This window comes from Odocoileus virginianus, chromosome 10 (genome assembly GCF_023699985.2).
Source record: "Odocoileus virginianus isolate 20LAN1187 ecotype Illinois chromosome 10, Ovbor_1.2, whole genome shotgun sequence".
Lineage (NCBI taxonomy): Eukaryota > Metazoa > Chordata > Mammalia > Artiodactyla > Cervidae > Odocoileus > Odocoileus virginianus.
This window is the reverse complement of record NC_069683.1, coordinates 28,653,146-28,677,828: the sequence shown is the minus strand read 5'-3', so window position 1 is coordinate 28,677,828 and position 24,683 is coordinate 28,653,146. Positions and strand designations below refer to the sequence as shown.

At 38.4% G+C, this 24,683-nt stretch overlaps 1 protein-coding gene across 1 annotated transcript in view; it reads left to right on the top strand.

The window, feature by feature from the left end:
• The window catches only part of MRPL48 (mitochondrial ribosomal protein L48), a 65,709-nt gene that overhangs the window by 16,845 nt on the left and 24,181 nt on the right, over nucleotides 1-24,683 (top strand). Inside the window, exons 5-7 of the mRNA XM_070472799.1 lie at nucleotides 9,077-9,129; nucleotides 10,173-10,210; nucleotides 21,640-21,728. Of these exons, the coding sequence (XP_070328900.1) occupies nucleotides 9,077-9,129; nucleotides 10,173-10,210; nucleotides 21,640-21,728 (180 nt within the window). The remainder of the gene's footprint in view (nucleotides 1-9,076; nucleotides 9,130-10,172; nucleotides 10,211-21,639; nucleotides 21,729-24,683) is intronic.

The following is a 24,683-nucleotide window of genomic DNA, read 5'->3' as shown; positions in this document are numbered from 1 at the left end:
TTAATTTGGAGACTATACCTCCATGATACATAAATCAGCATGATCATTGTCGGTCACGGATCTACCAGGCTTTACTCTGGGGCAGTCCCTGAATCTCTCTAGCTTTGTTTCCTTAAGATCCTAAACCTCACTTTATTCTTAACGAAATAACTCCCAGTTCTTCACTTTAGCCAGATTGTGAGAATTTGACTAGATCTGGTGAAAGGAATTACAGAAAAAAAAAAACCACAACTGGAAAGTTTCTAAATTTATTTGTTAAAGACGGTCAGATTGGTGACTCCAAGCTCTTACTCTAAAAGCTTTGAATCTGAGGAATGCTGCTGAAAGGGAGGGGTCATTGTTCAAGGAGTACTGTTTTTAGCCATTCTACCCCCATGGACAGAGGAGGCTGGTGGGCTGCAGTCCGTGGTGTAGCAAAGAATTGGACACGACTGAGCGACTAAGCATAGCACACAACACACATACTCCTGAAGAACCCATGGAAATCTGTCATAGGCTATCACCTTAAGGTATAAGGGCATATAGGGCCCCTCTGAGTCCGATGCCACTTTTCCCTTCCAGATTGCTTTGTTACTGATTTCCTTTTTCCTTTTTTTTTTTTTTTTTCCTATTCTGACCTGTTACTTTTGACCAGGTAGTGTCCTCTTTATTTACCCATTACTAAATTCCTAGTGTTTGAGCTCCAGGAGCTTTCTCAGAATGCCCTTACTTTTTCACCACCTCCAAATGCTCCATTTTTCAAAGCCCAGCTCAGATCTCATCTTTTCCTTAAAACCTTTCAAACCATTCTAGCCAGAGTGCTTGTTTATTTTTTTAACTCTTAGCTGATGTTATCTCTTGGCACCTAATCATATGCAGTCTTGTATTTGCCTGTCTGAAGTGTTAGTTAATACTTTACATCTATGGGATTTACATCAGAGCTGTGTTCTACCTCTTGCTAGCTGTGTGGCCTTAGGCAGGTAATTTGGCCTCTGCTTCAGTTTCTTATATGTAAAATGCAAGTGATAATGCCCATCGTATGGAATTGTAAAAATTACAGAAAATAATGTCAGTAAGAGTATTTTGTGTGAGGAACTATACAAATAGGAATGTTAACATTCTACAGCTAATGAACTGCTTACATTTTCATAATTTCATTTAATCTTGCTATGAGATAATCTTGGCAGGCACAACAAATAAGGAGATGGAAACTACTGGTACAATACCTGATACATAATAGTTCTCAAACACTTTACCAAATGCCTGTATGAATGAATGCCTTGCTTACAGGTCAATAGTCTCTTCTGTGGTAGTACTGAGATTGGAGCCTAGATTTTCTGTTCTAAAATCCCACTGCCTTTCCTTTTCTGAGTATTTTACATCTCCCTAATTTGATAATAATCTTGTTTCCTTCATGTGTGAAATGAGGAATGAGAACCTTCCTTGATCTTCCCAGCAGTCAGTCCTTCATTTCTTTGTGACCTGTGCAGCCCATTATACTGATCTCTCATTGCAGTATAATAAGTAATTTGCACATCAGCTTTCCTCATTAGAAGGATTGTGGGTGGGCAATTGTATTTTCTTCGTGTCTGTATGTCCCCAGTCTACAGTATACTTGGCCTAAAGTTGCTGATATTATTCATCACTAAGTCAAGTTTGACTCTTTGCAGTCTCATGGACTGTAGCAGGCCAGCCTCTGTCCTCCCCTGTCTCCCAGAGTTTGCTCAGATTCATATCCACTGAGTCAGTGATCATATCTAGCCATCTTATCCTCTGCCATCCCTTTCTTCTTTTGCCTTCAATCTTTCCCATCATCAGGGTCTTTTCCAACGAGTTGGCTCTTTTCATATAAATGAAATCATATAGTATGTGAGGACAAATATTTTTTAAGAGACGTGCCAGAGATCATACAGCTAGTAACTCAGAGGAGCTGATATTCAAACCCAGGTCTGTATGAATCTCTAATTTGTGTTTCTAACTGCTATAAAGACTCAGTGCAAAGACAGGCTTTGATAGTCACCATATTATACATATTCAGAAGAATGACCAAAGGAAAAACTACAAACAAAAGCAACTTTGAAAGAACTTAGGAAAAGGTCAGCTCAAACATCACTTACTAGCTATGTGCATCAGGCACGTTAATTCATCTTTCTGAGCTTTGGTTTCCTCACAGTAAAATGGGAGTATAAATACCTGCTTCAAAAAATAAATAAATAAATAAATAAATACCTGCTTCATAGAATGGTTGTGAGGATTAATGGAAATGATGTTTGGCATATAGCAAGTACTCAAAAAATGGTAGAACTGTTTAGGCTATTATTTTTATATGAATTTTGCTGCTCTTAATTGCTATTGTGTTTTTGAGAGATAGTATGGCAGAATGGGCTTCCCTGGTGGTATAGTGGTGAAGAATCTGCTTGCCAGTGCAGGAAACACAAGAGAGGTGAGTTCAGTTCCTGGGTCAGGAAGATCCCCTGTAGTAGGAGACGGCAACCTGCTCCAGTATTTTTGCCTGGAAAATCCCATAGACAGAGGAGCCTGGTGAGCTATAGTCCGTGGGGTTGCCAACAGTCAGACACCACTGAGCAACTGAGCACACATGTACACAAACACACACCAGAATGAAAAACATGGACTCTGGAGTTAGATTGGCTTGAATTCTTGGCATGTCTTACCAAACCTAAAACTTTGGCAACTTAAAAGCTTTTGTTTTTTTTCCTCTGTCAGTCCAGTTCAGTGCAGTCGCTCAGTTGTGTCTGACTCTGCCACATGAACTGCAGCATGCCAGGCCTCCCTGTCCATCACCAACTCCTGGAATTTACTCAAACTCATGTCCGTCGAGTCAGTGATGCCATCCAACCAATTCATCCTCTTTCATCTCCTTCTCCTCCCACCTTCAATCTTTCTCAGCATCAGGGTCTTTTCAAATGAGTCAGCTCTTTGCATCAGGTGGCCAAAGTAGTGGAGTTTCAGCTTTAGCATTGGTCCTTTGAATGAATATATAGGACTGATTTCCTTTAGGATGGACTGGTTGGATCTCCTTGCAGTTCAAGGGACTCTCAAGAGTCTTTTCCAACACCACAGTTCAAAAGCATCAATTCTTTGGTGCTCAGCTTTCTTTATAGTCCAACTCTCACCTCCATACATGACTACTGGAAAAACCATAGCCTTGATTAGACGGACCTTTGTTGGCAAAGTAATGTCTCTGCTTGTTAATATGCTATCTAGGTTGGTCATAACTTTCCTACCAAGGAGTAAGCATATTTTAATTTCATGGCTGCAGTCACCATCTACAGTGATTTTGGAGCCCCAAAAAATAAAGTCTGTCACTGTTTCCACTGTTTCCCCATGTATTTGCCATGAAGTGATGGGACTGGATGTCATGATCTTTGTTTTCTGAATGTTGAGCTTTAAGCCAACTTTTTCACTCTTCTCTTTCACTTTCAGGAGGCTCTTTAGTTCTTCACTTTCTGCCATAAGGGTGGTGTCATTTGCATGTCTGAAGTTATTGATAATTCTCCTGGCAATCTTGATTCCAGCTTGTGCTTCCTCCAGCCCAGTGTTTCTCATGATGTACCCTGCATACAATAAATAAGCAGGGTGACAGTATGCAGCCTTGACGTCCTCCTTTTCCTATTTGGAACCAGTCTGTTGTTCCATGTCCAGTTCTAACTGTTGCTTCCTGACCTGCATACAAGTTTTTCAGGAGGCAGGTCAGGTGGTCTAGTATTCCATCTCTTGAAGAATTTTCCACAGTGAATTGTGATCCACAGAGTCAAAGGCTTTAGCATAGTCAATAAAGCAGAAGTAGTTGTTTTTCTGGAACTCTCTTGCTTTTTTGATGATCCAGTGGATGTTGGCAATTTGATCTCAGGTTTCTCTGCCTTTTCTAAAACCAGCTTGAACATCTGGAAGCTCATGGTTCACATACTGTTGAAGCCTGGCTTGGAGAATTTTGAGCATTACTTTGCTCCCGTGTGAGATGAGTGCAATTGTGCGGTGGTTTGAACATTCTTTGGCATTGCCTTTCTTTGGCACTGGAATTAAAACTGACCTTTTCCAGTCCTGTGGCCACTGCTGAGTTTTCCAAATTTGCTGACATATTGAGTGCAGCACTTTCACAGAATCATCTTTGAGGATTTGAAATAGCTCAACTGGAATTCCATCACCTCCATTAACTTTGTAGTGATGCTTCCTAAGGCCCACTTGACTTTCACATTCCAGGATGTCTAACTCTAGGTGAGTGATCACACCATCGTGATTATCTGGGTTGTGAATATCTTCTTTGTACAGTTCTTCTGTGTATTTTTGCCACCTCTTCTTAATATCTTCTGCTGCTTTTAGGTCCATACCCTTTCTGTCTTTTATTGAGCCCATCTTTGCATGAAATGTTCCTTTGGTATCTCTAATTTTCTTGAAGAGATCGCTAGTCTTTCCCATTCTATTGTTTTCCTCTATTTCTTTGCATTGATCACTGAGGAAGACTTTGTTATCTCTCCTTGCTATTCTTTGAAACTCTGCCTTCAAATGGGTTTATCTTTCTTTTTCTCCTTTGCCTTTAGCTTCTCTTCTTTTCTCAGCTAATTGTAAGGCCTCCTCAAGACAGCCATTTTGCTTTTTTGCATTTCTTTTTTTGGGGGGATGGTCTTGATCCCTGTCTCCTGTACAGTGTCGTGAACCTCTGTCCATAGTTCATCAGGCACTCTGTCTATCAGATCTAGTCCCTTAAATCTATTTCTCACTTCCACTGTATAATCATAAGGGATTTGATTTAGGTCATACCTGAATGGTCTAGTGGTTTTCCCTACTTTCTTCAATTTAAGTCCGAATTTGGCAATAAGGGGTTCATGATCTGAACCATAGTCAGCTCCCAGCCTTGTTTTTGCTGACTGTATAGAACTTCTCCATCTTTGGCTGCAAAGAATATAATCAGTCTGATTTTGGTGTTGACTATCTGGTGATGTCCATGTGTAGAGTGTTCTCTTGTGTTGTTGGAAGAGGGTATTTACTATCACCAGTGCGTTCTCTTGGCAGAACCCTATTAGCCTTTGCCCTGCTTCATTCTGTACTCCAAGGCCAAATTTGCCTGTTACTCCAGGTGTTTCTTGACTTCCTACTTTTGCATTCCAGTCCCCTATAATGAAAAGGACATCATTATATAAATTATATTTTTCCTCTATAAAAAATGGCAGTTATTTCGATGCCTCTATTAGAAGATTGACGAAAAATGGAGCAAAGTGCTTAGAACAAAGGATTACTCTGTAAGCGATAGTAACAATGCTATTTTAAGTAATATTTGTTAGTATAAAAATATATTCTGTTAATACTCTTAGAACAGCTCTCAGGTGCTTGCCTCATAGGACCCTTACCCACTTCTGTCACCACCCACCCCAGGATTGTGGTGTCTGAAGCTACTCACACACTATAGATTTTGCCCCATGACTGGTTCTTAAGTCACTGTGTAATCTTTCCTGGTTCCTGACTCCCAAGCTTATGGGACAAGTGTTTTTGTAACCCGCTGGGGCATCTATGTCCTCATTCATTCATTCACTAGAGTCACTGGCCTCCTCTTCCATTTGCTCCAGAGATGGAGCTGTTCTTCCTTTGCTGACTGGGGAGAGAGAGTATTTGTGGACACAGTCCCAAAATAGATTGCTTTTGTCCTGATAAATAATGCCAAGCATTGTAGGGAAGAGGAAGCACATTTCCCAGAGCTGAAAGGAAGAGTTCATGCCATAATTTGGTTGTCTTCCAGACAGTTGTCCACCATTAAAAAGGGTTGGCTTTTAGATAATTAAATTCATAGCTGTTGTAGAGACTCAGAAATCTGAACATTTAAAGTGAGGAAAGATCAGTCTTATCTAGATCTTTCTTCCCATCCAGTACCTCTTCTGTATGAAGTGACCCATTTAAGAATACATTCTGTTCACTCTGATTTCTGTTCTGTTTGTCGTGGTTGATAGATCTTGGCTCTGGAGGGACCTTAGAGTAATTGGCTCTAGCTCCAGAGAGGGGAAAATTACTGACCAAGGTATGGTGGCCAGTGGTGGGGTAACCAGCCAGAGGCCCTGTGACTGCTCTTTTATGCTGGTCAACATTAGGTTAAGAATGTTGTATACATGTTTACAGAGTCTTTTAGTATCTGATTTAATTGTCATTTTTAGGATAGTCTATATACTTTGTCCTTCCTTCTACTTATTCATATCCCAATCTTCATGACCTCACATTCTCTGGGAGACTTTTCCTAAATTTGAACTCTTCCCTCCTGATTTCCTAAGCACTAACACCTTCATTTATGGGAGAGAGGGTGTAGAATAGGGGGAAATTACAGGCTTTGGAGTCAGAAACCTAATATCCTATGCTAGTTCTGATAGTAGCTGTTTGACTTTGTTACAATTAAAGTTACTTAATCATACTTAATTTCAGTTTCCCCAGCTGTAAAATGGGATAGTAATACTTATCTGGTAATGAAATTATGATTTAGACACACGATAGGTGCTCAACAAAATAGATGTGGGTAGTAATAAATGGTAGCAATGATTAGCAGTTATTCACTTCTTCCTAATCATTTATTTATTTATTAAAACAACAGTGTGCCTGAGAGGAAGATGACATGACTCTTGCCTTTGAGGATCTCTTGTTTTAGCATAGTGGTCTGTGGGGGATATTAAGAGTTTAAGTGAATCTCTTGAAGTAGAATGCAAACTTTTTTTCCTCCCTCACTTTATTTGGTTCTACATCCTGCATTTTTTTTCTGCATTTAAAAAAATTGAAATATAGTTGGTTTACCATGTTTCAGGTGTATAGCAAAGTGACTCAGTTATATGTATATATTAATATATACATATTCTTTTTCAGATTCCTTTCCATTATAGGTTATTAAAGATTTTGAATATAATTCTTTGTGCTCAGTATGCAGCCTTTTGTATATTTGTGTCTATGTATGTCTGGGGAGAAGGTTCATGACTTGGGGCAGATTCTCAGCAATATCTGTAACATCTCCAAAGCTAGAGAACTTCTCCTTGCCATTAACACCCAGATTTCTTGCTAGGGGTATCAGTTGTTTGTGCCACCTATTTTGACTTAATCATATGATGCTGTGGTATTACTTAGCTGTTTAATACAAATGTGTGTTCATATCTTCAGCCATTCAAATTCCTATAAAATGGGGGTCGTGCTTACATTTTTAAAAAGGCTTTATTGAGATATGTCATATACCATACAATTTGCCCATTTAAAGTGTACAATTCAATGACTTTTTTTTTTTTTTAATTTTTTTTCCCATTTATTTTTATTAGTTGGAGGCTAATTACTTTACAATATTGTAGTGGTTTTTGTCATACATTGACATGAATCAGCCATGGATTTACATGTATTCCCCATCCCGATCCCCCCTCCCACCTCGCTCTCCACCCGATTCCTCTGGGTCTTCCCAGTGCACCAGGCCTGAGCACTTGTCTCATGCATCCAACCTGCATCCAAATGACTTTTTAATATATTCAGGGTTGTGTAACCATCACTACATGCAATTTTAGAACTTTTATATCACCCCAGAAAGAAGTCCCAAAGATGTCCCATATCCCTTAGTTGTCATCCCCAGCTTCCCAGACTCCCCAACCCAAGGCATCCACTAGTCTTTCTTTTTCTATAGATTTGCTATTCTGGATATTTCATATAAATGGAGTCATACAATACCGGCCCTTTGTGACTGTCTTCTTTTATTTAGCATAATAGTTCCAAGTTCATTCATATTGTTGCATTTTGTTCTTATAGTCCCTTTCATAGTCACCACAACAGTTGGCACCTATTAGGCTTTTAAAAAATAAACTTTAGAGGACTTCCCTGGCGGTCCAGTGGTTAGGATTCTGTGCTTCCACTGCAGGGGGCAGGGGTCCGATCCCTTGGTGGGGAAACTGAGATCCCACGTACCATGCAGCACAGCCAAAAAAGCAAAACAAGACTTTGGAATAGTTTTAGAATTACAGCAAAGTTGCAAAGACAGTATTGGATATACGCCATATCCAATTTCCCCTGTTATATGTGTATGGTATACTTTTTATAATTAATGAACTGATATTGATATATTATTATCAAGTCCATGTTTTACTGATATTTCCTTCATTTTTTAAAAATCCAGGGTAAAAAAAAAAAAAAAAAAGAAATCCAGGGTCCTTTTTCTGTTCTAGGATCCTACCTAGTATATTACATTTAGTCTGTCTTCTTAGACTCTTCTTGTCTATGACAGTTTCTCAGACTTTCCTTTGTTTCTGAAGGCTTTTACACATAATGGGCTTCTAACACATATATGTTGAAGGAGTTGAAATTGTTATCATAGTGGACAAGATTTTCTCTTTATGTTATGGAACCTTAAGGCCATTTATTACTTATTATCCAGTTACTTTATGCAAAGACCTCCTCTTTAAGGACTACTTTAGTAAAGCGATACCAGTGATCTTTTGAGTGAGTGTCAGCAGGGCAGAGTGAGATGGGAGTGACTGGCTTATTAGGGGTAAGATCGGGAAGGGAAGCTGCCATTGCAGCTACCTCCTTTCATTGTCATTATTTTGTTCATGTTGGTATAGTTGTTATTATTGTTACTATTAAAAGAGAGTATGCTATAATAGAGACATAGTCTTTGGAGTAAAGCAGTCGTTTTAGCCACTTGTTAGCTGTAATTTCTTGGCATATAACTTCTGTGGGCCTTAGTTGCTTCACCTGTAGGATTGCCTTGCAGTGTTTTGAGCATTAGAATTCAGAAAGTCCCTTGCATGGTGCCTGTGCTTGACACATGCATAATGATTGTTGATATTAGAAAATATAAATCAAATTAGAAAGGAGAAATAGGGTGAATTTAAAAAAGCAGCCCCCAAAAGGGGGGCTTCTATTTTTCCAGCACTTTCTGTAGTGGGTGAAATAGGAAAGAACATGGCCTTGGTTTGCCTGCATGTTTGGTATTAACTGTAGGGAAGCTTCTTTGCTAGACAAGAGACTTGGGTTTTGTTTTGGTTTGTGTACTGTGGGTTTCTCGCCTCTGTGAAGAGGTACTTGGAGGTCTGTGAATGCCTATGGTTGGTCTAATGTGGTTGTTTTGCTATAGGTGCTGTGTCTGAGGAATGACACCATTTTTAAGCAAGGCTTTTCCCTCTTGAGGTAAGGATATTTCCCTCTTGAGGTAAGGTAACAGTAATTAAATATAGCTAATATTTGCATCCCTCTAGGATGTTCACACAGCATTCTTCTTTCATCATCTCCCCTTACATGTTTCTTAAGCATCTCAAGCATTAACTCCCCTGCCATCTTACTCCTTCCCCATTTCTCGGTAAATGACAACTCCAATTATCTAGTTTCACAGGACAGAATCTTTGGAGTCATTCTTGCTACTGTTGTTTCTCTTACTCTGCATCTAATTCCTGGACAAACCCCATCAGCCTTACTTGTGAAATGTGGCCTAATAATGCACGGCTATTGTAAGAACCACTTGACTGGTGGTTTCTCTTCTCTCAGTTTCACTTCTTCTCATTCATTACTCACCAGGGTTAACTTTCCAAAACTTAAACCTGATCACATCACTTTTGTGATTAAACTCTGCCAGGAGCTTCCCACTGCCTACACAGAGCAAAGACCAAGCTCCTTACCACCAGTTATGAGGTCTTCATAACCTGGTATAACCTGGTCCCTGGTTACCTCTTTTGCCCTGTCCCCTTCCCTGCAGCTGAAGTGCCACTCACACCCACCTGCTTGCTGTTCCCCAGATATACTACTTTCATATCTCTGCCTAGAATACTTTTTCTGTAAGGCTAAACAATTGAGAATAGTTCTTTGTTTTTAAAAACTCAGTTCCAGTAGTTTCATCCCCTGGTGGAAATCATCACACTTTCCTGTATATTCCATTAAATCTTGTATGTGTTTTTGCTCTGTACCAGGACTATGTTGTGGCTCACATCTGTTTACTCATCTCTCTACCAGCTAGACCATAGATAGAGATGTTTTACTTACTTTCGCATCTTCAGGACCTAAAACATTGTCTGACCTATAGTAAGTACGTAGTAATATTTATGGAAAGAAGAGAAGGATAGCATAAGGAAAAGTATAGTATGGACGTATCTATAATGAGGAGCATACAAGTTTTGGTAGCTGTGCAAATAAAATGTGCACATCTAACTGTACTAAACATGCTTTCTCCCTCTTTTTAGGTTCAGAACTTCAGGAGAGAATCCCATTTGTTCTGCAGGTAAGCAGTTATTTCCTGATGTGGTCTAGTTGGTTTAAGTGACCCTCTAGCACTAGTATAATTTTGTCTGAAAAGTTGCCAAATATATCTTTGGGAAGATAGGCCAGGACCAAGTCCTACCCCTCACATGGAATTGGACAATGAGCAAGAACATAAATTGTGGGTTAAGAGCAAGAGTTCTATCGTAGGTTTAGATTTCCAGCTCTACCACATACTGTTCTGTGACCTTTAACTACCTCTCTGACTTGGTTTTCTCACTTTAAAAAATGAGGGGAATTTATAGTACAAACTACAGTGAATTATTTGAAGATTCAGTGAGGTAAAATATATAAAGTGCTCAAAAATGTTTTAAAAAAAACTATTTTTATTATTATTCTTGCTACTATTCCAGACCTGTCTGTCATGTCCATTATCGACCAGGCTAAGGCTTTTTCTACAGGATTTTATCCAAAATAAATCCACTCAATCTGGTTAACTCAATGAATTTCAATGTTTCAATCCTATTACTTGCCATTTTTACTTTATTATGTGACAGATTTCAAAGCAGCCATTAGATAATGACATCTGTTATATGACTAAAGAGTATCAGAAACCGGGAATTCCCTGGTGGTCCAGTGGTTAGGAATCTTCACTTCCACTGCAGGGAGCATGATTTGGATACCTAGTTGGGGAACTATATTAGATCCTACAAGCCACATGGTGTGGCCAAAAAAAAGTATCAGAAATAAAAGGATGGGAGTAAGGAATGGAACTAACATTTACTGAGTGCTTATTATGTGCCATGCATGATATAAGTTTTATGTCTTAATTATTTCAGACAATGGCAGCAATGTGTAGAGAATCACCACTTCCACCAGGCCTAAAGCCCAACCTTTTAAAATATGTTCTTCTTTTTATTTATTTCGTTCTCTCAACAAATATTTACTGGACTAGGCTGCATTTTAGATGCTGGGGGTACAAAATTAAGATTATTTGGTCCTTGCCATTTGAAAACTTACAGTGTTGTAAGAAATAATTTTTTCCCCAAGAATAATATAATGAACACTTCTAGACCCATCACTGAAATTCAGCTATAGTTAACATTTTGTCAGGTTCAGCTTTCTTGATCAGATGTTATGATGCTTCACCGTAAATACTTAAGCATGCATTTCTAGAAACAAGGATATTCTTTCCATTCTATTAAAGAACCACAATAGCATTATCTCCTTGAAGAAAGTTAATGCCTCAGTGTCATCTAATACTCTATCTACTTCCTTGGGTGTCCCCCAAAAGTCTTTTATGAGATTGTTTATAACCAAGAGCCCAAAGAAGGGTCATGCTTTGCATTTTGCTATAATGTCACCTTTAATATAGAACAGTTCTTTCACTATTTTATTTCTGCAACAGATGCTTTTTGATTAGGCTAGACTGTTTGACTTATAGAATGTCCTTGCTTTTTGTCTGATTATTTCCTTTTGGTATTTTATGACATGTTCTTCTGTCCCCTTCCTGCAAACTGGAAGTTAGATCTAAAATTTTTGCTAGATTTAAATTAAATAGTTTTAGAAAGAAAACTTAATAATTGATGCTCTGAATTTTATATCATATCCTATCAGGAAAGGAAAAAAGAGCTAAGAAAATCAGATCATAAAAGCGAAAAGCATGCATTTTAGAGAATATGGAAAATAAATACCACACACACACACACACACACACACACACACACACACGAAGAAACTGAAGGAGATGAAGAAAATAAAAATCACTTGTAATCCTAGCGTATCCTCCAGAAATTATTGCTTAACATTTTGATGTATATCCTACCAGATCTTTTTCTAGCTTTTTCTCTTTCTCTTTCTGTCTCTGTGTGTATATATGTATTTTTTTGTCTTGCAGTAATGGGAACAAATTATATATAACTCTTCATAATCTGCTTTTTTCCTCCACTTAATCTATGGTGAATATGTTTCCACTATAATAAATAAATATTCTACATACTTGTTTTGAATATACTACCTTAAATGGAACAATTTGTAGGGTAAGAACCTGAGTCTGGTGTTTGCATATGTCAAGTTGGAGTGCTTATGAGGAAAATATACTAAGTAGTTCACTGGAGACACTGATCTTGAGCTCAAAATATAGGTCTGGGTTGAAACTGAATTTGAAAGTCATCATACTGTTGATTTTTCTTGAGAATGAATTAGACTATCCAGGGAACACAAATAGAGAAGAGGCCCAAGGATCAGGCCCTGGGGAACTCCAACATTAAACAATTGGGTAGAGGGTGAGAGAGATGGCTAATGAGCTTGAAAAGGGAGGCCAGCATGGTAGGAGTTGGTATAGCCAGGATGGTATAGTTTCATGGCAACCAAAATGATAGTGCTTTAAGAAGGAGAGGGTGGTTAACCAGTTTCAGCTCTGTGCTGCTGAGAGGGGCTTCCAAAAGATATGGACTACTTGATATCCCTTGGTTTTAACAACATAGAAGTGACCTTAGGGAGAGTAGTATCTGTGTAGGTGTGGTGAGGTCAGTTGTGAAAATCAACTGCGTTGACAAGTGAATGGGAATTCAGGAGTCAGAGAAAGCTGTTACAGACAATATATTTACGAAGTTTGTTTTTGAATGGAAGGAGAGAGAACTGGCAGGAGCTGGAGAGGGATGTGGGGTTAAGGAAAGATTAAAAAAATAATAATTATATATATATTTGTTTATTTATTTTTGGCTGCACTGGGTCTTTGTTGCTTTGTGTGGGCTTTCTCATGATTTAGCCAGTGGGGGCTACTCTTTGTTGTGGTGCACGGCTTCTCGTTGCAGTGACTTCTGCTGTTGTGGAGCACAGGCTCTAGGTGCTTGGGCCTCAGTAGTTGCAGCCTGCGGGATTAGTAGTTGTGGCTTGAGGGCTCTACAGTGGGGCTCAGTAGTTGTATTGCAGGGGCTTAATTGCTCCACAGTATGTGGAATCTTCCCGGACCAGGGACAGAACCCATGTCTCCTGCATCCACGGGTGAATTCTTATACACTGCCCACCAGGGAGGTCTGGAAGGATTTTTTTTTCATGGTTATGTTTCTCTTAATGACACTTAATTCTGAAAGATATAAAAAATTATAGAAAAGTGAAAAGATAATATGTCAGTGAGCCCAGTTTGGCAGTTATTCACATGTTGTTTGTGGGCTTCCCTGGTGGCTCAGATGATAAAGAATCTGGCTTCAATGCCGGAGACCTGGGTTCGATTCCTAGGTTGGGAAGATCCCCTGGAATAGGGCATGGCAACCCACTCCAGTGTTCTTGCCTGGAGAATCCCCATGGACAGAGGAGCCTGGCAGGCTACAGTCCATGGGGTCGCAAAGAGTCAGATATAACTAAGCAACTAAAGCACTGCACATTTTGTTAGACTTTCATTGTTTTATTTTTTCTTGTATATTAAAAAATAAGGATTATGTTCAAGACCTGTCTGTCCCCTAGTCTTGGACTCATCCCTTATCCCATAACCAGATAATAAGTTCATTTTGAACTACTGTGTATTCTGAGGAAGGTTTTAAAAATATATTAAAATTATCAACTGTTGAAAATTATAAAAGCATTCAGATATTAAAAAAATAAATAGAAATTGTACAGAAGGATATATGATGAAAGGTTTTTTCCCCAGGTGTTACTCTTGTTTCCAGGTCTTACACCTCAGTGGTATGCATTGATGGGAGTTTCTTGTATATTTTTCAGGAAAGTTTTACAGTATATGAACATATATGTTATGTATGTATATTATTGTATCTTAATGCTGGCTATTTAGGTTGTTTTCAGTTTTTGTTATTTCAAAAATGCTGCAGCAACGATTTTTATACATCTTTGTAAAGTTGTTCCTGTACATTTGTAAAATAAATTCCTGGAATTGAAATTGCTGAGTCAATGAGTTGTGAGTTGAAAATTTTGGTAAGTATTGTCAGATTGCCCTTCAGAGAAGTTGTATTAATTTACATTTCTATTTTCTGGCACAAAACTGGGTTTTCTAAAACATCATACTTTTTTGCTGGTGAAAATTATGTCTGATTTTAATTTGCATTTCTTTTTTTTTAATTTGCATTTCTTGAGAAAGTTTGTCTTTTTTTTTTTTTTTTTGCCATTTGTATTTCTTTTCTTGTGAACTGCCTGTTTATATTTTTTGCCCATTTTTCTTTTGAATTGTATGCTTTTTCATTTTTGATCTGTAAGAACTTTTATATAGTTTTCATAGAGTAAGGAAATAAGCATTTTCCTGTCATAAATGCTTTGTGTTATTTCTAGTCATTTATCCCTTGACTTTTGTTGTTTTACTTTTTGCTGAATTGAAGTTTAAAATTTTTATGTAGCTCAGCTCATTAATCTTTGATTTCTAGATTTTGCTTCATGCTTAAAAAGATCTCTACTCCCACTTCAAAATTATTTTTAAAATTCCTTCATTTATCTTCTGTTTTTCTTTTTTTTTAACATGTGGTCCATCTGGAATTAGAAGTGGGTATGGATGCAGTTTTTTTCCCCTGCAAATGGGCAGCCAGTTATTTTAACCTTTATTGAAACACCCAACATTTCCCCCATATATTTGAGGATGTTACCTTATCATATACTAAGTTTCCATATAGATGTAGAACCTACTGTATTTTAACTTTGTGTTGTTTCATAAATCTATCTGTATATTTGATAGCAGTACCAAGTTGTTTTAATACTATTGGTTACTATAGTTTTGTGATATATTTTAGTATCTGATAGCTACCTAATTCTGAGGTAACGTTTTGTTTTATTCTTGATTTTAAAGCTAGATCAAATGGGGGCATGTTAAATGTTATTGAAAAAAGTTCAATAGAAAAAAAGATCCTTTTGAAAAGAAAGATGGACAAATAGCAGTTTACTTAGCTTGCTATTTGGAGAAATTTTAAGTTGTCTTCAAAATTTGGAAATGTAAACAGGTATGATAAACATGCTTGCACATTAGTATTTGTGCTCATTGTGGGATTATTCACATAGGATATATATTTCTAAAAGTCTAATCATTGGGCCAAAGGAAATGCACATTTTTAGGTTTGGTGCTGTTTTTTTTTTTTGGTTGCGCTTGGAATCTTAATTCCCCCACAACCAAGGATCCAATATGAGCCCCTTGCATTGGAAGCTTGGAGTCTTAACCACTAGACTGCCAGGGAAGTCCTTGAAAATGCATGTTTTTACAGCTATTGATGTGTATTACCAAATTGCTCTTCAGAAAGATTGTACCATTTTGTAGGTTTTTTTTGTATTTTAGAATCCCTGTTTATATACTCATCAATATTGAGTGTTGTTTTTTATGTTTACTGATATTAATAAGTTTAAAAATGCCATCCCTTTTATTTGTAATTTGCATGTCTTTGATTACTAGTTGGTTGAACATATTTTCAAACATTTACAGACATTATTTTCAAGGCCATTGATCCTTTCCTTTGCCCATTTCAATTGCGGAATCTCAGTGCCTAGAAGGCTACCAGGTCCAGGGTAACTTACCTTGCATGCCAAGGTAATTCTCTTTGAAAGGACATAGCTTTGTTGTCGTTTTTCATGGGTCCTTGACATTTCTATAAAGTCAGACATTTTAAAATTGAATTATAATGATGTTCAGAAAAAATGAGGAGGAAGCAGTGTCCTTTTCCTACCTTTACCCATCATACTTCGTGGGTCCTGGCTACCATCCCAGCTGCTCTCTCTAAGGGAAAAGCCTGATTGTAGTGACCATCTTTTTTTTTTTTTTTTAACTGATTTAAATGTACAGGGAGAGGTAAATATATAAGGAGGTTAAATGAAGGGAACTCAGACTCCTCTTATTATAGCATGAGCAGAAAGGTGGAGTCAGCAAAGCATGGTACATGCAAGTCCGAGTAGTTCAGTGTAATTAAAAAGCTGAAAGAAGTTTGAAAGAGATTTTTTAAAAAGTGGGTAGCTGCCAGAGCCAAATCATTGCAGATTACCTTGTTAAAACATCTCTAGAATTTCAAAACAAGCAAACAAAAACACCCCAACACTTACTGAACACACACTATTTGCCAGATGCTGGGGGTTGTATCTGCCCTTCAGGGACTTGTGGTCTATTGAATGGAAAAAATATCCTGTAATTAGATTCTTGGCTGGGGTCACCCCAGTTTTTCCCTCTTTCTCTTCTGCATAGCCCTGCTTTAAATGCTTGTTCCAATCTTGAAGGAGAAATAATGAAAATGAAGTTGTTTATCCTCATCCTGGATTGATGAGTTTAGTTCCCAGTTTAGTAAACAAGGACATTGAAGGACAGTTAATGCTGGCATATATAAAGGGAAGGGACATGTTGTGGGAAAACTCAATACATGATTACATTCTATAATTGTACCAATTGAAAGATTTTCAAAGCCTTCTTTTGAAGTCCTGGGGTTTTGTGTCTTCTTCAATGAAAAGAGTTGCCTTTTCTCTCAGGAGGCTGCAGTGTTAATATGACAGCAGGAAACCAGCTTAATGACACAAGCAGGGGAAAAAACTCAGTTGAACTTAATGGAAATCAGAGGCTTTCAAAGTTGTACATTTTATAATTAAAACAACTGGCTAATTAAGCAGTTTAACCATTGGTAATTTGACCAAAACTGTTCATTTAAGAGAGAAGATGGTTAATTTAACAGTAGTTTGAACTAACTTCTTAATTAACCAGCTGCTCTAATTATAGGAATTGCCCCAAACTAAATTTGAAAATGTCTCCTTGCCAAGGAATTCCAGTAGATGATAAGCTGAGGCAAGCATTTGTGGTATTTTCACCTAAGATGTGTCATCATCTCAAAGATCACTTTTGGTTCTGTTATTTAAAACCAGTGGTGGGTGATCACCTGGGTTGTTGTTGTTTTTTAATTTACACCAAATATTTTACTATACAATGGAGGCATGGGAGAGCTGTAACCATCAAGTAAACTCTTGATGACGTTTGTATGTTTAGGGACGCACAGAGACGATGACATTTGAGCTGGCCTTGGAGGTGATGAAGGATATCACCAGAGAGGTGCAGTCCCGGCATGGGGGACAGCCGGCACAGCGCAGAGGCAGGAGAACTTCATGTTTTATACAGAATGCCAAGTGAAGCTCTGTGGCTGAGAAGCAAAGTTTTAAAGGCCTGGAGGATGGAGAGTGAGGGCATGAAGTGGTTGGAACTAAATTACAAATTAAGGTTCTTAAAAGCTTGCCTAAGGAGTATGAACTTCAGACAGTGGAAAATCATCAAACATTTTGAAATACAGCAAAGACTTTTTAAAAAATTGTGTGTGTGCAATGGATAAATGGTTGAATTAATGAAAGAAAATAACATGATTCGGTTTGTGTTTTAGAAGGATTCATTTGTCAGCTTTAGAGGATGGAATAAAGATGGGAGTGTGGATACAGGAAGATTAACAACAACTCAGCCAAGGCTACTACTTGAATCTTTGCTTGAACTTCCGTTCACACTAGCCTTCCCCCAACAACAACCAAAGTGATCTTTTAAAAACACATTAGGCATATAATTTCTCTCATGTTCAGCATGAAATCCAAACCCTTAACAAGGCCCTAATCTCTGGTGAATGCAGTCACTCTTGCTTTGCTTCAGCCAATGGACAGCCTTTTTAATTCCTTGAATATGCCAATCAGTGTCACCTACTGAGGGCTTTGCACGTGCTATTCCCTCTGCCTGGAACATTCACTCTATCTTTTACCTAATAAACTCCGTATCTATTTTTTTTTTAAACAGAGCTATCTTTATTAGTTAATAATATCATTAAGTGAAGTGAAGTAACGTAACTCAGTGTCTGACTCTTTGCGACCCCATGGACTGTAGCCTACCAGGCTTCTCCGTCCATGGGATTTTCCAGGCAAGAATACTGGAGTGGGTTGCCATTTCCTTCTCCATCCATACCTATCTTTTGGGTCTCAATTTATTATTTTATTTTTTTGAGTAGATAATGCATGTACACGAAAAAAATTTTTTGAAGAATCAAGAGTATAAAGTCAGCCGTAAATCTCTCTCTCCTGCCTTCTAGCCACTTCTCCCTGGGGATAGCCACTATTATTATTTTCCTATGACATCTAGTTTCAGTTCACAGGTCATTCTATTTTAGAGAGGCCTTTCCTGATATTTCAGTCTAAAATAGATCCACCGATTGAATTGCTACAGCTCTTTTTATCATTTCACAATTTGTAATTTCATATTTTTTTGTGACTATTCCCTCCTCCTACTAGACTATAAACTCCATAAGCAGGGTTTTGTTGGTCATGTCCCCTGTTATATCTCCACCTCTTTGCACAATGTCTGGTACATCATAAGTACTGAATAATTAAGCTGTTCCTAAGTTTTGCCTGTTTCTGTAAGCTCGTCTCTTGCCGCCTTTCTCCTCATACTCTGCCTTGAAATTCTCTCTCTGGCTCTTCCTCTCCCCATACTGTGTTCTTGCCTCACTAACTCCAAGCCACCTGTCAGGTTTTACTTAAAAGTCTCCTGCTCTAAAAATCGTTTCCTGACACCACAAGTCCAGTCTTAATGCCTACCCCATGTATATGGCTCTTATCATAGACAGCCCTTTTCACCCAGCGTTGGTATTAGTCTCGCCAACAGACCATAGATTCTGTATTGCAGGGGCTTTGTGTTTGTCCATTGTTAGAGCCCCAGCATCTAGGGCAGTACCAACCAGGCCTTCCATGGATATTGGGCGGTTTGTACACTGCATAACTCTTGATGTGTGCAAGTCACATGGTTGAGAGGGTATAATTGTTGCTGGCTACTCTGTTGGGTAGTAATAAATATTTGTTGAATGAATAAACATGCTTTGGGGAGTTCATTACTTTTTAGAAGGTCATGTATTAAAGTCATAATAAAATCTTGGTGGATGGATTCATTTTCAAAGCTGTGATCTGAGCATGATTGTGTACCCATCAAGGCGTTTTGCATATTAGCTCTTTGGGTGGTACCTTTGGTTGCAGAGTCTGGAATGCAAAGGCTTAGAGGGTTAGTTGGGACCATGACCAAAAGATACTCAGTTATTTGGAAATCTCTGCCAAAAATACTTCCTTCTTCCTTGCATGGTAAACTCTTACTCCTCTTTCAAGAATGCAGCTGTTACTTCTCTGGACCCTTCCCCTGTGCCCTCCTTCACCCCCTTGCCCCCACCTCATGCCCCAGACAGAGTTAGTTGTTCTTTCATCTAGGTTCCTTGCTTTTATCTCCATTAAAGTATTTTGTACACCATAAGGTAGTTATCTGCTTTCCCATTATCCTTCGTCAGTATGTACTGAGTGTCTCGAGGGAAAGTGGCATATTATAGTCATCTTTGTAACTGTCCCAGTATCTATACAGTTGTTGGCATGTAATTGTAAATGCAGACTGATGCATATCATGGAAGGGATCCATGATATCCAAGGGTTGTCTTGATGAAATATTGTGGATTGTGAATTCAAGGAAATTTCTGAAGCCATGACTTTTTTTTTTTTAAGTATTTATTGGAGTATAGTTGATTTAGAATGTTGTGTTAGTTTCAGATGTACAGCAAATTGAATCAGTTATATATGCACATATATCCACTCCTTTTTAGATTCTTTTCCCATACTGAGTAGAGTTCCCTGTGCTATATAGTAGGTCCTTTTTAGTTATCTATATTATATATAGTAGTGTGTATATGTCAATCCCAGTCTGACAATTTATCTCTCCTCACTCTTGCCTCCTAATAACCATAAATTTTTCTACATCTGTAAGTCTATTTCTGTTTTGTAGATAAGTTTATTTGTACTTTTGTTTTAGATTCCACATATAAGTGATATATATTTGTTTTTCTCTTTCTTTCTTTCACTCAGTATGACAGTCTCTTTGGTCCACTATTGCTGCAAATGGCATTATTCCATTCTTTTTATGGCTCAGTAATCCACTGTATATATGTACCACATATTCTTTATCCATTCCTCTGTTGATGGACAATTTAGGTTCCTTCCATGGCCTAGCTATTGTAAATAGTGCTGCAATGAACATTGGGGTCCATGTTTCCTTTCAACCATGTTTTTCTCCAGATGTGTGCACAGAAGTGGGATTGCTGGATCATATGGTAGCTCTATTTTTAGTTTTTAAAGGAACCTCCATACAGTGCTCCATAGTTGAAGCCATGACTCTTGATTGGCCTGACACAGAGCAGACTACTTGGAAGCACATTTTAGAAAAGAGAAACTTAAGAAATATTTTACTAGAATGTCATTAAACTTTTCCACACGATTTTGTATTTAGCACCCCACAAAGTGGTGGCTTTGGGGAGATGAGGGTAGGACCACAGGAACTAGGAGAAAAGAGAGCAGAACCTAGGACCAGTACTTTTCCAGAAGGTGGGGAGTGAGCAAAAGAGATACACAGACATAGCACAGCTGGTTCCATTGAAGGGTAAAAATAAGGAACTGATATCAGATATGGGAATGATCAAGTCTAGCTAGATTTTGTATTCTAGAAATTCAGATGTTATAACACATCTGAGCACAGGCTGTTTAGTGAGATAGACCTGGATTTAAATTGCAGTTCTGCCTTTTACTTGCTGATGACCTTGGCCAATTCTTGTTTTTTAAAATATTATTATTATATTATTATATTAATTATTTTTTTAAATTTTATTATTCATTTATTCTGGCTGCAGCATGGCATGCAGGATCTTAGTTTCCCAACCTGGGATCAAACCTATGCCCACTGCAGTGGAAGCACAGGGTCTTAACCACTGGATCACCTTGGCATTCCCTCCAATTCCTACTTTTTGAGCTGCAGTTTCTTTGTTTGTAAGTGAAGATAAAAATAATGGGGATTATAGGAGGATTTGTATGTATCAGCAAGTCCTTCTTTGAAGGGGATCTGGGTGATACATCTCTGGCTCTACCACAATGAATATGTATTAATATATAATATATAGAGTATTAATGTAGAGTATCAATATATGGTGATTCTATTTTTTATCTGTGTACTGTTCTGTACCTTATGTTTTTAGTTTTTATTGTAATTCATTTGAAGCCTGTTGGAGATCATTATATATCAACACAAATAAAGCAAATTGGATAGTTTTAGCAACTTTGTAGTCCTTCTGCTGGTTATTTTTGCCACCTCTCTCTCTGAACAATCCTCACTGGAAAACTTCAAAAGTATTATTGCCTGTTGAGGGACAAGAGAAAATGAGAGTCCTGTGAGAATGTATATTGTCCCCCTACACCAGTGGCTCTAACAGGAGAGAGTTTCTCAAAGTGGGAACTAGATGTAGTCCAGGGGCCAAAGGAAAGAGAAAAGGGGTATATTGAATGTCAGCTCAGGATCAAGAAATAACTCTGGTTCTTTAAACCAACGAGAGGCTTGCTGTCCCCAGATATTCCATCTTGCAGTGGAGAATTTATCTCCTCATGTATGACCTGTCTGTCCTTGAGGAATTTTGAAACAGGTTTGTCTTATTTTCTGTCTTTCAGGTGGCATTCTGTTGACCACCAATCGGCACTACAGGTCAAAGCCCACGCATGGCATTGGAAGATACAAGCATCTAGTTAAGCCAGAAGAGGTAAAGGGAGCAGTGGTCTTCTGTTTATTTATTTTCAAAATTCTTTTGGCGGAGGCTAATGGGATCTTAGTTCCTCAACCAGGAATTGGACCCATGCCCCCTGCAGTGGAAGTGCAGTCTTAACCATTGGACCGCCAGGGAAGTCCCTAGGGGTCCTTTAGAAAAGGATAGTGTGTAGCTTTTGCAAAGACCCAGAAGATCAGATGTGCATAGATTGGATTATATTGGAGCCAGAAAGGATAGGGGGTCGTCCCTCAATTCTCTCCAGTTATATAGTTTGGATATGATCCAGAGTGGAGATGTTATTGCCAGTTCCCAATCTTGTCCCTAGGTTAGATTATCACAGGGAAAAGGAAATGATTTGGTTTTATTATCTGTGACACTTAAAGAAAAAACCATCTTAGTATTTCATTCAATATGGACCTCACAATGAAAGAGATACATTTAGTTTAGTTGAATGAATGGTTTGTGGCATATAGAAGTGGATTAACATTTTCAGCCAAATTGCTGATTTTTTTTTTTTTGCTTATGTGTTAGCAGATTTAAAAGATGCATGTGTTTCTTGAATCCACTATCACAGATAACTGAGAGTTATTTCTAGGATTACTTAGGCTATTGCTCTGGCTCCAGCTGCAGGATTGCTTCTGTGGTAGTTAGATTTTTGTGCCTTTGAAGAGGACTTTGTGGTGGGATGGACACAATGTTGGCTTGAAAGTCAGTCTGTCTTTGAGTTAGGATTCTATCACTTCCTGTAAACAGTATTGTTCAGTTGCTCAGTTGTGTCCGACTCTGTGACCCCATGAACTGCAGCATGCCAGGCTTCTCTGTCCTTCACCATCTCCTGGAGCTTGCTCAAACTCGTGCCCATTGAGTTAGTGATGCCATCCAACCATCTCATCCTCTGTCATCCCCTTCTCCTTCTGCCTTCAATCTTTCCCAGCATCAGTCCTTCTGATGAATATTCAGGGTGGATTTCCTTTAGGATTGACTGGTTTGATCTTTCTGTCCAAGGGACTTTCAAGAGTCTTCTCTAGCACCATAGTTCAAATGCATTAACTCTTCCATGCTCAGCCTTCTTTATGATCCAACTCTCACATCCATACATGACTACTGGAAAAACCATAGCTTTGACTGGGTGGACCTTTGTTGGCAAAGTAATGTCTCTGCTTTTTAATACATAGTCTAGGTTTGTCATAGCTTTTTTCCCAAGGAGCAAGCATCTTTTAATTTCATGATTACAGGTGCCGTCTGCAGTGATTTTGGAGCCCAAGAAAATAAAGTCTGTCACTGTTTCCATTGTTTCCCCACCTATTTGCCGTGAAGTGCTGGGACAGAATGCCATGATCTTAGTTTTCTCAATGTTGAGTTTAAAGCCAGCTTTTTCACTCTCCTCTTTTACCTTCATCAAGACGCTCTTTAATTCCTCTTCACTTTCTGCCATAAGGGTGGTGTCATCTGCATATCTGAGGTTTTTTATATCTCTCCCAGAAATCTTGATTCCAGCTTGTGCTTCATCCAGCCCAGATTTCACGTGATGTACTCTGTATATAAGTTAAATAAGCAGGATGACAATATATAGCCTTGATGTACTCTTTTCCCAATTTGGAACCAGTCCATTGTTCCATTCTAATTGTTGCTTTTTGACCTGCAAACAGTATAGTTAGGAAGATTTTGCTGTTCTTACTTGGGGAGATTTCAATGTCATTTTTGGTTCTTTGGCTTAGTTCGATGGTCCCACGAAACCCTGCACATCTCCCATTGTTTCTCACCTTAGCAGAGGTCCAGGACCACTGCATTTGGACCTCAGAATTCACTAAACTTGCCACATTCTTCTGAGCATCATCCTTATATCAAGGAATTTTGTAAGAGAAACATTGCCACACCTGAGGCTTGTATCAGGAACCCTCCCAGCAAGAAACAACCCTACTAAATTTTTTCCTTTGTAATGAGAAGAGTACTGAATTGGGAACCAGGAAACTTGTATTCTAGGCTTGGTTCTACTACTTATTAGCTTTGTGATTTGGGGCAAGTTAACCTTACCTCTCTGGGTATGACTGGCCATGAAGTTGTACGTAAAATGTTTTCTATGTATGAGTTTTTCTGGGAAGAGAATCCACAGCTTTTGTCAGATTCTTTACAAAGTTTGAGAAACTCTGGATTAGAATATCTTCAAGAGTCTCTTAGCTCTGATATCATGTAACTCCATAAGGCTATCTTTTTCCAAGATCTATTACGGGCTAGGTACCATTGGGGGTATCTTGCCTATTCAGACTGAGCTGCAATAAAGTTTTCTAGTATGAAAGAGCAAGACCTGGTTCATGCTCACAGGGAGCTGATAAACCATTAGAGGTAAGACACAAATAACTATGCTCCCAAGCAGAAAGTGACAGTGCTAAAAGGAGGATACAAAGTGCTTTTAAAATTCAGAAGGAGTGATTTACACCCTTTCTGAGTTGTGACGCCTTAGAGTAAGTTCTTGGAGTTGTTTTATTTTGGGATATCCTCCTTCTAAAAGTCTTACATAAATTAGCAGGGAATAAAATTAGTTTTGTTTAGGTGTGAGTTTTTTGCTTTTTAAAATTTCTTGGGATCCTCTCTCTCATAGATGATTTTCTGTGTATACCATGCTCTGACCCACTCCTTGGCTTTTTATAAAAGGAAGCCTAATGACATGTCTAATGCCATCTGTCCCATCTTTCTCTCCAACTTCCTCTCCCATCTCATAGATCATCATACTGTTTCGAGATCTCTCACACGCTGTTCTCTTTACTTGCAAGACTTTCCTTCTAGGTTAATACACCCTGAACCTTTAAATCCCATTGAGGAAGATCGGATGAGAAGGGGGAAAACAAATCTCCCTCTCTGAGAAACCTCTAATTCCCTGCACTGGGTTACTTCTCCTGCCACGAACAAGGGGTTCCTTGTGCTTCCTCTGTTGTAGGACTTGCTGCTCTA